Source organism: Clupea harengus, chromosome 5, assembly GCF_900700415.2.
Source record: "Clupea harengus chromosome 5, Ch_v2.0.2, whole genome shotgun sequence".
NCBI lineage: Eukaryota > Metazoa > Chordata > Actinopteri > Clupeiformes > Clupeidae > Clupea > Clupea harengus.
Genome location: NC_045156.1, coordinates 5096923 through 5111756, shown reverse-complemented (window position 1 = coordinate 5111756; position 14834 = coordinate 5096923). Strand labels below are relative to the sequence as shown.

Genomic DNA, 14834 nt, shown 5'->3' with positions numbered 1-14834 from the left:
CTGTCCCATAACATACCAAATGCTTAAGAGGTGGGATTCAATTCAATAAATATTTAAATATGCCAAAAAATTCAACATGAGTGATTGCTATACACGTCATATAAAATAATAAACATCTTGTTTGTTTGCAAGTTGTTGATTTTTTTGTAAAGTCTAGGATAGAAGAATTACATATATTTTTTGAATTGCCCAGTAACCCTCTGGGAGCAAATATGGTTTGATCCACGAGTCACACTCAAGACTGCGTGACATCCACTAGCTCGGGTACATCACAAACGTGTGGGCGATGTTGTGAAAGGTAATGCATTGGAATGAAAGAACACTGATTATGTTACAATTTCTATCAATTGAAAGGTTGTAAATTACTATCAATGTCAACACTGATAACTTGATGAACACGTTGTATGATGTATATTACATTTATTCAGATTCGCGAATAGGCTGCAATTGCGTTTAAGTAGTTATTCTACAACGCCTCTTTATTTTATTTTAGTTTATACTAAGTCATAAGAGCCATTTTAAGTGACGTACTTAGCCTACTTACAATTAGCTACTCCCTTACGGTCGCCCAACTACTTTCTTATAATAGGCTACATTACACTTCAGTAATAGAACGGAAACGATTACTTGTTTTAGTGCCGTTATTTTGGTTGTCTCAATGTATTTCAGTTAAGCGGATAAGGACATTAAGTGTCAGGGGTTCCCAAGCAGTGATCAGACCCTAGTGCAGAAGCATACACAGATGCATGTCTTAATCTCAACTCTTTCCACAAAGGTGTCAGGAACAAAACTAAAAATGACGACTGAAGAGTCTTGATAGGAACAGACTCTAAGCAAAGGGCGTCGTCACTGTGTTTTCAATATTAAGAGGGACAGGGACAGATACATTAAGTGACTGAGTGAAATCCGTCCTATTATCCTGTTATCCCCGTAAATTGTACCTATATAGGCTACCCGTCCGTTTCAACATGGGCCGTCAAAAAGTTATCTGTTCATTTGGATCAAGAGCGGTGTTTGGATTACACCAGAGAGTCGTTGTGTGTGTGTATGGGTTGCTTGTGGACAAGTGTTACTGTAGGTTCCATGTTAGGCCTACTGCATGTTATGTTCATATGCTAAAGGGAGATTGCAAACGTATATGTATTTCAATACAAATAATTAAATCTAATTACATTTACAATATAGCTACGGTGGCATCTAGGTTTTATTTTAAATTCACCTTTTAATACCAAATCATTACATTAACCTGGGTTAAGCAAAGAGCTTTTTTAAAGAGTAATGTGTAGCTCTTGTGGGAGCAAGCTGAAAAACCCTCAAAGATTCAACATCAGTCTCTGCACTCCATAGAACTTTAGAGCCTGAAAACGGCTATAGAGCTACAAGTGTGTGAGTGCTGATGAGATATGATATTACTTCCTGATTGGCTATAGCATGCCCTTCAGGTCAAATAACCTGAAACTGTTGTAAGTGCCATAAGGGCAAGAGACATAACTCCATAAGTGCATACAAGTACTGAATCAGTTGTTTGTTGAGGCGCCACCCAGTGGTCCAACAAATTTCAGGGGGCTCAGGATAAAAGGCAGACTTTGGGACAAAAAGCCATAGTGATTTGAGCTACAGTATGGGCTTCAGTCCATCAAATATTCTCTTGCACCTCCATCATAATGTAGATTTTAGACAGTGCTCTTTTTACTGTAATAAGTACTTCCTTACAATGTGGAACCCTCTGTTACAAGTTGTCATGGTATTTCATTTTGAAATTGAAGTAAAGAAAACAATCACACATTTGTTGTTCCAGTGTAGTTTATTTGTATTTTCAATTTAATCCTATCTATTAGTAATTTTCTCTGAAATTGGCAAAGGACAAGCATTCCCAAAGAACAGCAAAACAAAAAGATCCCTGCTGTGATGTGAAACGAATGAGGCGTCTCGTTATGTGGTGTGCAGTATAGTGATGTATATATAGTATAGTGATGATCATTACTCACTTGCTCTGGAGAGATGAGGTTGAGCTGTTACTATATGTACCAACACAGAGCCATCTGACACAGGTTATAGTCTATTACAAGGTCACAAATGCCTCCCAATATAGGGAGCTGCTCAAACAGTATTATTGTCCAGTTGCACATCATCAGATCAAACCCTGGCAGTGACTATAAGCGATAAGAGTATACTACAAAACAGACGAGTGCTTGCATTACTGTTAAAAGCTCCCCCTTGACGGTAGAGTTTTGTGGCGAGTGTTCATTTTGAGGTGTCAGGTTCATATACAAAACATACATTACTTGAGAAAATTCTGTGTTTTTTCCTGTAAATCAAGGCCTCGGGTGGTTTTCAACTGAAGGTGAACAGGTAAGGCTTGCTCCACCACAAACCTGCACCTACCAAACTCTACAATCGTCCTCATGTCAGTGACTATGTCAGTACATTCATGTTTGTGTCTGTGTGTTGAAGTATCTGTTTTAGATTGTGAGCAACTGTGTCAAGGGTTGTGTTTTTGTCAATAATCAATGTCAATAATGTTGCCATTGAACAACACCAAGTTTGAACCATGAATGCATGTGTCATTGTAGCACCATTGTCACAATCAGTTGTGAGTTTACAGTTTAGATCAGTGTATACATTTTGGGGAAGAGGGCTATTAGACTGAGCAAAAATCTGATTTGCTCATGGATCACAGTTTTGAGTCAAAAACAAAAAGTCTTCTGTTAAACCTGGCTAGCATTCATAATTGTTTCATCAATTAGCACTACATATGATATAAGCAGCTTTTGATCTCTTTTTCATTCTTATGATTTTCATTCCTTTTCATTTTTCTACCCTATTGTTCACACTATTCTTGACCCTGGAACATTCAGCTGGTATTAGCTAGCTTGTCTACTCATCCCTGTCAGAGTCTTTGGAATCATGGTCGTCACGGTCGTCACGGTCTCCACGGGTGTCACGGGAATCACGGGAATCACGGGAATCACGGGAGTCACGGGCATCATGGGAATCACGGGAATCACGGGAATCACTCTTGTCACGGCTATCGTGGGAATCCCTCTCCTTCCTTGACTCCTTCACAACCTGTAAAGCAGTGACAGATAATAAAGCAAATCCAATGTAATTCACTGAAAAAGATAGGACAGAGGGTAAAATAGTAACATGTGGTAATAACTACATGTTGTCTATTTTGAATAGCAATACAGTAATGCGGCAGAGGAGTATTTTCTATCAACACACACCTCTCCATCACGGGTTTCAACAGTCTTGATCACAACTTTCCTTCCATGTCCAGGTTCGGGTTTGTCTTCGTAGTCTGGACCACATTGAACAAAGGCAAAAATAGATTTTCATATACCGGTATCTATATTTAAAGATATAATGGAACACCACTAGGTGATTTTACACTTTAAATATGATTCGGTATTATAACCCTGCTGCAGAGGCCTGAAGAAGTAACCAGTGCTGATCGAGTGCTTCAGTATAAATCAATATGAATGTAATAATTCACTAAATTACATTTTGAAAGAAACAGATTTGAAAAATCAGTCTTACCACCACCACGGTAGGAGGGAATGTTCATTGGAATAACAATCCTGTGAGACGGAACAACATATGTGATATTAACAAAAGGCCAACAGAATGAATTCAAATATTCAAATTTGTACACTAAAAATATTTTCCACATAAAGAAGAATATGTCTGCAAAAATGACTCACAGAATCAGAAAAATGTCCTGAACAACCATAAAATCCATTTAATCTAATAACTAAAGAGCTGTCAAGGTGTTCTGAAGGTTCTTTTATGCATACATATGCATGCTGGTGAGCTCTGAAAGAATGGGCCCATTTGTGTTCCAGTTACCAACCTGCTCTCCTCTCCCTCAAGAAGCTTCCTGTAGGTGGCGATCTCAATATCCAGCGCCATCTTGACGTTGAGCAGGTCCTGGTACTCCCTCAAATGGCGGGACATTTCATCCTTCAGGTGGCGGATCTCCTCCTCCAAGCGATTCACATTGTCCTGGTAGTTATTGGCCTCCACACCAAACTGATCCTCCATCTCCCGCATCTGCCTCAGAAGAGCCTCATTCTGCAGGACAGACACACACACAAACATTGCCAAGATATTCAAACATCACACACAACTACAGCGGTTAGAAAAATCAATGAGGGAATACGACAATTTCTTCCTCTGTCTTTGAGCTTTTCCCTTTGTGAATTTATAACAATATCTTTATGGCAGTATTTGTTGTGAAAATCAAAGAGCAATGAACAGAAGTCAAAAGGATGGGTGGAGAGGATGGAAACATGAGGAGGAGTAAGAGTGAAGAGATGATTCCCACCGTGCTCTTGAGGGCATCGACCTCACAGTTGAGAGCCTGGATCTGCCGGCGGGACTCATTAGCCTCCTGCTTGGCCTGCCTCATGCCATCATTATTGCGCTTAGCGGAGTCTGTCAGGTCAGCAAACTGAGACAGCAAAGAGGAAGAAATGGTTAAATGCATGAATATACAGTATCTATTTTACGTCACTGATTGATACAGTATGATGTCAGCTTGTGATTCTGTACACTGTTCATAGCACTTGATTGCAATGATACTGTGCGTCGTGGCTCAGTGGCTCACCTTGGACTTGTACCATTCCTCAGACTCCTGCATGTTCTTGGAGGCGATGTTCTCGTACTGAGCTCGGATGTCCCTCAGGGCACCGGTGAGGTCGGGGCGAGCCTGGGTCTCCACCTCAAACTTCATCTGCTGAGTCTGGGCACTCACCTGCACGTCCTGGATCTCCTGCAGAGAGGGAGAGCATACAGCGACCACACGATCAGTTACTTCACCCATGAAAATAAAAAAATATATAATTTTAACTTAATTTAGATCATTTTGAAATCTGTATACTTTGGATAACGGAGAAGGTCATCAGTAGTACACTACCCTTGTTGAGAGATGTGTTTTCAATGATTGTCCTTTATCAATTGAGAAAGTGTGTTTATGTATTTGCATAAGCACACAGTAACATAGTTGTACAGCGGTACAGTCATTTCATGTAAACAACCTTGATTTCATAATCAGATGTCTTACTACAGCTGGCAGTATTAGATAAAACTTCACGGAACACTTACAGAGAACACAGAACATTACACCTTTTGTTAAATTGATCAAGGCTTGTCACTGCTCTAAGGCTTGCCTATTCCACATTATACAGTGTTTTGTTGTTTCCATGGTACATGCAGGTATCTCACCTCATCATGGAGCTTCTTGAGGAACTCGATCTCATCCATCAGCGATTCAATTTTCCTCTCCATGTCCAGACGAGACAGAGTGGCATCATCCACATCCTTTAAAGAGATGATGCGCTCCATTATTTAATAACTCTTAGAGGTTTTATACTGCATTGACAGAGGCCAATGTTATGAGTGTGTTATGATGTCATGTCTGGAAATGCGGTGGGCTGTTGTGGTCAGAGATGTTCACCCTTAACAAATTATGCCTGTGCACCTTGTAAACAGACACAGCAGGGCAATGGCCATATATATCAAAAAATTCTGCTTAGGTTTCTTCAAATTTGTGCTCAGGAAAAAAATTATTTGACGCAATGTATTCATGTCTCATTTAAGTTTTTTGCCCTCAACGTCAACAAACTAATTCAGTGATGATCTATCATTTCTACACAGTTGTACTTTTGATAGGCTTCCATCAAGTGTTCTTCTTGTAAGCTTTAACATTTCTTAGATTCATATTCATTACAGACTGTCACTGGCCACATGGTGTCACTGTTAGCCCCACTGTTAGCTTTGGGCGTGGTCACCCATTAAGATTAGTCAGGGGAAACAAGATGATAAGCATGAGTGACCACCAGCTAGTCAGGCTTAGGATATGGCCATTTGTGTTTGAGGACATATAGACAAAGGAAAGTACAGTGAATGGAGAGCTCTAATGCTGAAAAGAGATTTGATTTGTTTTGGTTATGGTTACCTTACGGAATAGCACCAGGTTATTTTCAGCCTCCTGCTTCTTCTGGGTTTCCTCATCAAACCTAAGAAAAATAAGGAAAGAAATGACAGCTATATTTCCCAATTTACAATATCCAATGTATGTGTTACCACATTAGCGATGCTGTGGTAGACATTCAGTGTAAAATGGAGTGTGAAATATTTTCGATTCAAACATAAGTGGAATCTGACCTCATCATTTGTGGGTATGAATAACTTTCTGAGAAAATTCTGCGACGGACAGATTAAATATCTCCTCATGAATAAAAACATTTTCCAAGAGCCTGGGTCTAAGTCTGACAGAAAATGAATAGGGTTACGAAGAGAATTAATGAGTTAGGTAGCAGCCACACTAAGTGCTCTGTATGAAACATTACCTGACAGGTGGCTGATCACTGGCTCCAGCGCTAACATAGGCTGAGAGCATCAGCTGGCAAAGAGCCCTGGAATCAATTAGTTAATTTGCTGGTCTGTGAAAGGATTTGCGACCCAGTCCAAATGCTACTTGGGTGTGGCAGAAGGGGTGGGGGGGGATGAGATGCATCAATCGTCGGGGGGGTTGGGGGGGTTGAGTAGGTGGGCGGAGGCTCCTACAGCTCTGCTTGGCACATTGACTAAAATCTCAAAGGTCTCAGAGGTCCAGTCTCAGTCCACTTTGCGTTAGCACTTTTATTTGGTCAGGAGGACAATGCACCATCTGTGACATTTGTCCTTGTAAACCATTGTGTCTTCCACTGGGAAGAGGCCAAGCTCTGGGCTGGGCGTAATAATCAGATCACGGGAGAAACTGGCTGACCCCTGATTGCATTCAGTTTGGCTCCTGCTGCTACTGTAGTACATTAGCCATAATCCAGAGGATGGGTGACTGGGTCTGCCATGACTCAGGGAAAATTACACACACACAAACACACACACACACACACACATTTTGATAGAGATTTTGGATAATACCCCAAAAGCAACAGCAGCAACAACAAAACAAAGGAAAGAAAAGCATGAATGAATTGTTACTTTTTCTAAATACTAAAATCATTATAAGTAGTAGATAAATGTAAAAAGTTTCAGAATCTACACTGTTGTACTGAAGTCATAGGAAATCACAGTCAGAATTGCAGTGGGCCAACGTCGGATTTGTGAAGTGTTCAATCCCTCAAAACAGACTCGCCACTAAATGTGGCCTTTGTCTGCCAGTCTGTGACTGAGGTTGTGTGTGTGTGCATGTGTGTGTGCCCAAGTCCATGCAGTCTGTATGCTAGGTGGTGCCTCTGTGATAGTGTGTATGGGTGTGCACATGTGTGTGTGTATGCATGCAAGTGTGTATGTATGTCTGTGATTGTGTGTGTGTGTGTGTTTGCATGCACATGTTCGTTCATGTGTGTATGTATGTCTGTGTGTGTATGTGTGTTTGCCTGTGTATGTGTGGGCCTGTGTGTGTGTGTGTGTGTGTGTGTATGTGTGTTTGCCTGCGTATGTGTGGGCCTGTGTGTGTGCATGTGTGTGTGTTTGCATGTATGCATATGTGTGTGTTTTTCCTCTCATCTTTAATTCATGCACTATTTCAGGGGGCTGTGGTCTGTTAATGGGGTACCTGGCACCACCCCACCCACCCCACCCACTCAGGACACCCAACACCCTTTGATGCAGGCAGTCGCATTGAGCACCATTGATTTTTCCAGCTGCTCTCTCTCCTACTCTCTCTCTCTCTCTCTCTCTCTCTCTCTCTCTCCACACCCCTCCTCCACACTCCATCCTATGCGCAGCCAATTTATCCCTAGTCCTGGCATGTCATTTTCAGGGGGAGGACATACTGTAACACATATATACACACAGACACACACGCACATACGCACATACGCACCAAATGCATCTGTGTTTTCGCACCATCTGAAAGAGGAAGGTTGGCATGAATGACTGCCATGCTGCTTCATACTGTGACTGAGCGTTTTGGTAATATTTGAAGTAGATTTTGTGAAGCTGGCAAACTTGATCTATCAATTCAGAATCATATGTCGCATGTCGATGCAGTTTTAGTTGCTTGTTAACTGTCTTGTTTGTAAATGGCCAAGCAGGTGGTGCAATGGAAGAAAGTTGCAATGGCTTTGCTCCACTTTCCTGAATTTCAGAACATCCAAGAAAAAGTGACCACTTTTTGTAATTCTGCACTGGTTCTGCATCTGTCACCTATAGGGATGTCATATTATAAAAGCAGAGGGGATTTGTGTCCAAGGGAAATGTGCACCTGACCTATTGTGAGGAACTTGGAGTACTGCCCACAATTCATATGCACACACACACACACACACACACACACACACACACACACACACACACACACACACACACACACACCACACACACTCACACACACAACCCCCCCCCCCCCCCCCCCAACAGACACACACACACACACACACACACACACACACATGCTGCAGTACTGTGGATGCAGGAGGGAGGTTCTGTGTGCTGACGTCTTTGTTTGCATGTTCTTTCTTCCTCATGTGCCACGCCCATTCTAAATACAACCACTGGACACATTATGGCAAAATATCAGAAATTGCCACACCCTCCCCTGGTACCTTGAAGAAAAGTGATGGGCAAGAAAAAGTCTGCATGGGTGTGGCACTGCATGAGCCCTACAGCTTTTATGCATGTGTGTGTGTATGTGTGTATGTGTGTGTGTGTTTGGATGGAAGGAGGGGCTTTGCAAACACCACACGCAAAACACACCCTTATCCATCCAGACCTTTCAATTGTATAGCAGACCTAAATAGTCCCTTGAGAAATAAAGTGGGGTTCTTCGAAATTATATTACCCTCTACCAATTAGGATTTTTAACATTATATATTATATATTTCAGTTTAGGCCTCCTTCCTTTTTGTCTTACATGTTTAAATACTTATAGAATATCTTCAGTAGGTGCTACACAAAGCATCCAATGAAATATACAGTAAGTAAGTAAGATATACATTGAGGTATATCTCTGCTTCCTGACTAATGTCAATAACACTGATTTAAGTAGCGCCCACAAATTGATTTGCTTCACGCTCCAAACAGTAATAGCCCCTCATTTACTATACACATCCATTATTCACCTTTTATCTTCTTCCTTTGCAGCTTTATACAAAAACTTTACTTACTTTACTTAATGTTTGCTAGATCTGAATTAGGTGTGTTTTGCTGGTCACTATGTGTTGACAATGCTAATGTCTCTCTCTCTCACTCATCCTGGATCCACTCACCTCTGCTTCATCAGGGCCAGGTCCTCGGCCAGGTTGTCCCTTTCCACCTGGATCTGGTCACGGTCCTTCCCCACGAAATCCAGCTCCCTCCTGAGCTCACGCATCTCCTTTGTGTAGAGGTCGCAGGCGCGGTTGGGCTTGCCCTGCTGCTCCTGGCCCTTGTACTGGCTCAGTTCGGCCTGCAGCCCAGAGTTCTGCTGCTCCAGGTAACGCACCTTGTCGATGAAGCTGGCGAAGCGGTCGTTGAGCTCCATCAGCTCCTGCTTCTCGTTGCTGCGGGTGGCCAGGAACTCCTGGTTGACGGCCTCAGCCAGAGAGAAGTCTACCTTGTCGTAGGAGACCCGAGGGGTTGGGGTGCTGGATCGTGCCCGGTAGGCCACCTGGCGCGTGGGCATGGCGCCCGGCATGGAGCTCAGGTAGCGGCTGGAGTGGGGCATCATGCGGGACGAGAGGGGGGTATAGGAGGACTGCATGGAGGAAGGGGTGCCGAAAGTGCGGCGGTAGGAGGTGCGGGCGGTAGAGTGGCTGCTCATGGTGGCGGTTGTCTGGCTGGTCTGAGTTTCCTTAGCTCTAAGAATCTGTATGGTTCTTCTTCCTTTCTCGCTCTGTCTTCCTTTCTCTATCTTTCTGTCGCACTCAAGTGATGTTGTTCTCCGAAGGGGGTTGGGAGCAGCTGTCCGAGCTCAGGAGGGTTGAAGAGGGAGCGAAGCAACAGGACGTCCAAGTGAGATGCAGCGCAGCTTTTATACATCCCTGGACTGGACATCCCGTCCCACCCGCCTCCCTCTGCCCTTCCGCGCCCCCCTTCCACGCCCCTCTCCTCCCCCTCCCCCTCCTCTCGCTCGTTCCCCAGAGTTCCTGCCTCCTACTTCATTCTATCAATCCATCACCCTACCACACGCAGGCTCTGCGCTAGCCACTCCCTCCCTGCAGACCCTCCCTATGTCCTCTCCGCTCCCTCCCCTCCCCCCCGCCCCCCCCCCCCCCCCCCAATCTCTCTCTCATCTGCCCCTCCCTTTTGTCCTGCACTGTTGGCAGTCATCCCAACGGGCTCCCACATTATTGCCCAATATCACTAAAGATGTCTCCATCTCTCCACCCTTCTCTCGCCATCCCCCCATCACACTGCCCAGCCCCCGCCCCCCCCCCCTTCCCCATCCCCCCATCCTTAACATGACGTATGTTCTCTGCAGGCACTGCGTCCGACCTCTGTGCTCACTGCACTGCTCACGCCTCTCATCCTCTTCCTCACCTTCCTCCTCTTCCTCTCTCACTTTTCTGTTGGAGTTGTGACCCTTGGGTGCCCAACTGGTCTAGGGGTCTGTCCATCTGTCTGTCCACAATATATCTGTCTGCATTTTTTTCTATCTATGTATTTATGCATCTATCTATCGATCTATCTATTTATCTATCTATCTATCTATCTATTTATCTATCTAACTATCTATCTATCTATCTATCACTTTCTGCCTGTGTTACCTTGCTGATAGAATCTCAAAATCACTCAATATCCTTTCCTTAGTTTCACTTTGACCGACATACCTCTAATGTTACCTATGTCTGAATGTATACATTATACATTAGAACCGAATCCCCGCAACTGCAGTCCTTGCGCATTCTTGAAAAGGAGAAAAAGTACTTTGCCCTCTTCCCTGCATTCTCTGTTTCCTGTTTTCCTGTCCACTGTCTCTTTTTCCACATGTAATGGAATATAGTATTGATGTTCTGAGAGGCCGACAATGGCTGAGTCATGACTATGCAATTTTACCCCACAGCAGCAGAAGGCAGCGCTCATATGGGTTGATCTGTGCCTTAAGCCTATTTTTACCATCTGACACACAAGACAGCCCACTGCAGGAAGAGTACAGTGCCGGAAGATCAGATATGAACCTGATGCTTGCCGAGATAGAATTCGCTTTCAGCTTTCAAACAAGGGACCATGCCTGTGTCACAAAAACAAGAGCAGAAATAATTTCCATTTCATTCATATTGGATTGGACATGCTCTGGATTTTGAAGCCATGCTAACATTTGGCAATAAACATAAAACATGAACATAAACATAAAACATCTATACAGCCAGTATAAAGGCTCATTTCATAAGGGCAATGGCTAATTTTCCTGTCTTTTTCCTAAATTCAACATCATAGCATTTAATTTGCATTGATTAAGTTCAATACGCAGCTATGGTCAGTTGCTCACTGAGCAATATTAAAATATCTCCTCTTATAGCGCAGAAGAGAGACAAGGCTAGTGCCATGATTTTACATGTATTTTAAAACCATCAATTAATTTGTTTAATGGCCTGTTCATCTATAAGCATGAAGATGTATGGGTCTAGAGGTGGAGAGTGGCTATGTGCGGAGGGCACTGCAGATGTCCTCCTGTGTCTCTGTGTAAGTACATGTGTCCAGACCACCTCTTTAGCTAATTGAGCTGCTGCAGTGTGCACAGGGATGTTTGAAAACACATGGTTTCATCTGCAGGAGAATGTGCAGAGTCTGGGGTGAGATGGGTAGGTTAAGTCTCTTTGACCATTACAGAAAAATTAAGGACCACAGCCCATATTTTCACATACAAATGTTGGTAGCATAAAAGAGTAAATTAGATGAGAAACTTAACAAGCGCCTACATGTCTATGACAGGCCCAGATAATTGTGTACATTTAACAAAACGTCAGTATCTTCAGAACAAATTTGGCATAGGGTACAAGGTAAATACAAGGTACAAATTTGGCATTGTTTTGCACAAGGTTAATACTGAATAAAGGTTGAAGTCAAAGAATAATTTAATTTGACATAGTCTTTGCATATTTTTTTTAGACTGAATACACTGTTATCATTGTGAGCAAGTTATCATCAACTTTATATTTATATCTTTCTATAAGAGTAGACTCTTGGCTCGGGATAGTTAAAATTGTTTGTTGATCCAAGTAAAATCAACAAAACCTTTGAGTCAGCTTGCTGTGCTGCTGCTATGCGTGTGTCGAGCATGTGTGTGTGTGTGTAGAAAAGGACCATGCTTTTAGGGTGAGGTCTGCCAAGACATGCAACAGAATGAATCGAATGTCAGCTTTAATGTAGATGCAATGCTGAGCATGCATCTTGCTGTCAGCTACTGCAGCTTTTAATGTGCCATGGGGGAAAATACTCTCTCTCTTCCTCTCTCTCTCTCTTTCTCTCTCTCTCTCCCTCTCTCTTTCTCTCTCACTCTCTCTCTCTTTCTTTCTCTCTTGCTCTCTCTCTCTTTCTCTCTCTTACATCATATACTATTTCAACCTCCCCTAATGTGGTTTCTTTCATTTTAAAGTATTCTTTCACTTCAACCTTCTATATTCAGTATTTATACATCTATGTTTGCCTCATGCCTGACATTGTCAACTTACTGCCTGGTACGTTTCCTATTTTAGACAGATTGGCTGTCTTTAATGGCCTAATGTCAGTGGTGTGTTTCACTCTCTCTTTATCGTTTTCTAGCTGTCTGTCTGTCTATCTTATATTTCACTTTATGCACTTGCTCTCTTCTTGTCTGGTCTTTAACTCTCCCTTTCTCTCTCCCTCTCTCTCTCAGCCTCTCGTTTTCTCTTTTAGGATGTGAGCCTGTAGCTTGGTACAGCTGCCTCCTATGTCTGGCTTTCTTAGTAATTAATTTCCTGTGTGTTGGGCCTCGCACCCTAATCTAATCGTCCTATCTCATAAATGAGTTATCTCTCTCTCTCCCTCTCTCTCTCTTTCTCTCTATTCATCCCTCTCTCACAGAGTCTTTCTCTCTTGCCCTTCTGTCTGCCTTTTCTTAATGGATATTGCGCACTGCAACAACAATTCCTTACAGTCATTTTCCGGTAAAGACCGGTATTCCCATATGACGGCTGATCATGTTTCCAATGTCCAATATCCAATGACTTTCTCTCTTAGGCCCTTACCACAAAAAATTCTCACTTAGTCTTCTCATGCAGTCTCTAAATAAATGTGTTCTCATGTGCTCCATGCAAATGTAAGCAAATGACAAGTAACCACATTATACAAACATTTACAAATACAAATACAATACAAATAATGACCTTTTTTGCCAGATGCTATCTTGGCTCTCTAAAAACAGTCCGGTTTTGCTCTTAATTTTGAGGGTTTTATTCCTTAATAGATTGTTCCTCTATTGCTCCCTGGGAGATTCTTCCCCTCATTTAATTTCCTGTTTTATTTTATAACTCTTGCCTTGGACTGCTGCCTTTACAGTAAGAGCTGACTCTTTTCCCACTACACAGAGGTGTATACAGCATGTTTTTGCTGGCAGTACTGTATTTGTTTTGTCATCTTTTTTTCAAATAATCTCTCAATCCCCCTTTCACACATACACACACACACACACACACACACACACACACACACACACACACACACACACACACACACACACACACACACACACAGAGACACACACACAAACACACACACACACACACACACACACACACACACAAACACACACACACACACATACACACAAACAGTCATTGTTTATAATACTGCCATATCTTTCAGGTATCAGGTCACACACTCCATTCAGCAGCATAGCTAACAGTGTGTAATTGTACAGGACTGTGTGACTCATCAATTTTGCCCTCAGTAGGAGTTCAACTGTCACTCCTTAACAGCTTATCAGATCACACCAGGTGGATAATTACTCTCTGGGATTGAAGGACAGAGAATTAGACACCTTTCACATGTAGACAATGTAAAACCTATACTTTTGCACAACTGAATATGTCAACTGGAAAACTGTGTGTTTGTGTTGGTAGAGGCACACACAGGCGCTACCTGCCAATAGTTGCAAAACTGCCAGTAACTGCATTGCAAAGGCAATGTGTCAATATTACAACCACATGGGCTGATGGGCAGTGGTGGAATTTGGTTTTATGACACAAGAGTGTGACTAGTTCCTCAGATTGATGGTCAAATGATTTATAATGACATTGGTTATCATTAGCGGATGTAAGTGCTTGCCTACAGAATGTTTCATTTATGACAAGGGAATGCAGACACCATCTAAATGAAAGTATGCTTCCCCCAAGATCAGAAACCCTACTCTTGGGATGTTGACAGCTCTTCAGTAGCCTCTGAGCTAGTAGCATGGATGTAGCTTTTCATTATTAGGTTTTTTAATATGATCCTTTAATCACACCGAATGCTTTATAGCAGAAGCAGCTGATTTGCTTTCAAACAACACTGTAAATATTTCAGCTGTGGCTTTAACCATAAAGTAATGTCAATGTTTTTCCTCTCTTGAGTGCTCTTGAGACAACCATCATTAATTAAAAGCTATTGTCTATTCCTTCCTTATGAGACATTTCACACTGTCCACGATCTTAATTCTATGGTAAAGGCCAGTGCTGTCACTGTTATTGATGACCCCATCTGAGTACCCTTCTGATGAAGCAATTGATCCAGTATTGGTGAAAACCTTTTTTTAATTAGTAGACCAGAGGCGTAACTATAGGGGGTGCAGCAGGTGCGGCTGCACCTGGGCCCGTGGGTCTTGGGGGCCTGTAGCCGGGGGGTTTTCGTGCCCAAGAAAAATATCTGCGCAAGGGGAGGGGGCGTGGTGGCAGCGGTTAGTGACA

The 14834-nt window shown here is 42.7% G+C and overlaps 1 protein-coding gene across 1 annotated transcript; it reads right to left on the bottom strand.

The window, feature by feature from the left end:
• Window positions 1-1785: 1785 nt before the first annotated feature.
• On the bottom strand, window positions 1786-10338 carry prph (peripherin). The gene is made up of 9 exons (XM_012841060.3): window positions 9219-10338; window positions 5960-6020; window positions 5227-5322; window positions 4610-4774; window positions 4328-4453; window positions 3854-4074; window positions 3541-3581; window positions 3228-3301; window positions 1786-3069 (listed from the first exon to the last, which is right to left on the bottom strand). The coding sequence occupies exons 1-9, from the start codon at window positions 9749-9751 to the stop codon at window positions 2878-2880; spliced, it is 1509 nt and encodes a 502-aa protein (XP_012696514.2). The 5' UTR covers window positions 9752-10338; the 3' UTR covers window positions 1786-2877.
• Window positions 10339-14834: the final 4496 nt, after the last annotated feature.

What these genes read in the sequence shown, in the direction of transcription:
- prph (XM_012841060.3), bottom strand. Translation starts at nt 9,751, where the DNA reads ATGAGCAGCCACTCTACCGCCCGCACCTCCTACCGCCGCACTTTCGGC. An exon ending in CTGGCCCTGATGAAGCAGAG is followed by an intron (nt 6,021 to 9,218) that starts GTGAGTGGATCC and finishes TATTTTTCTTAG; the next exon opens with GTTTGATGAGGAAACCCAGA. An exon ending in AGGAATGGTACAAGTCCAAG is followed by an intron (nt 4,454 to 4,609) that starts GTGAGCCACTGA and finishes TTGCTGTCTCAG; the next exon opens with TTTGCTGACCTGACAGACTC.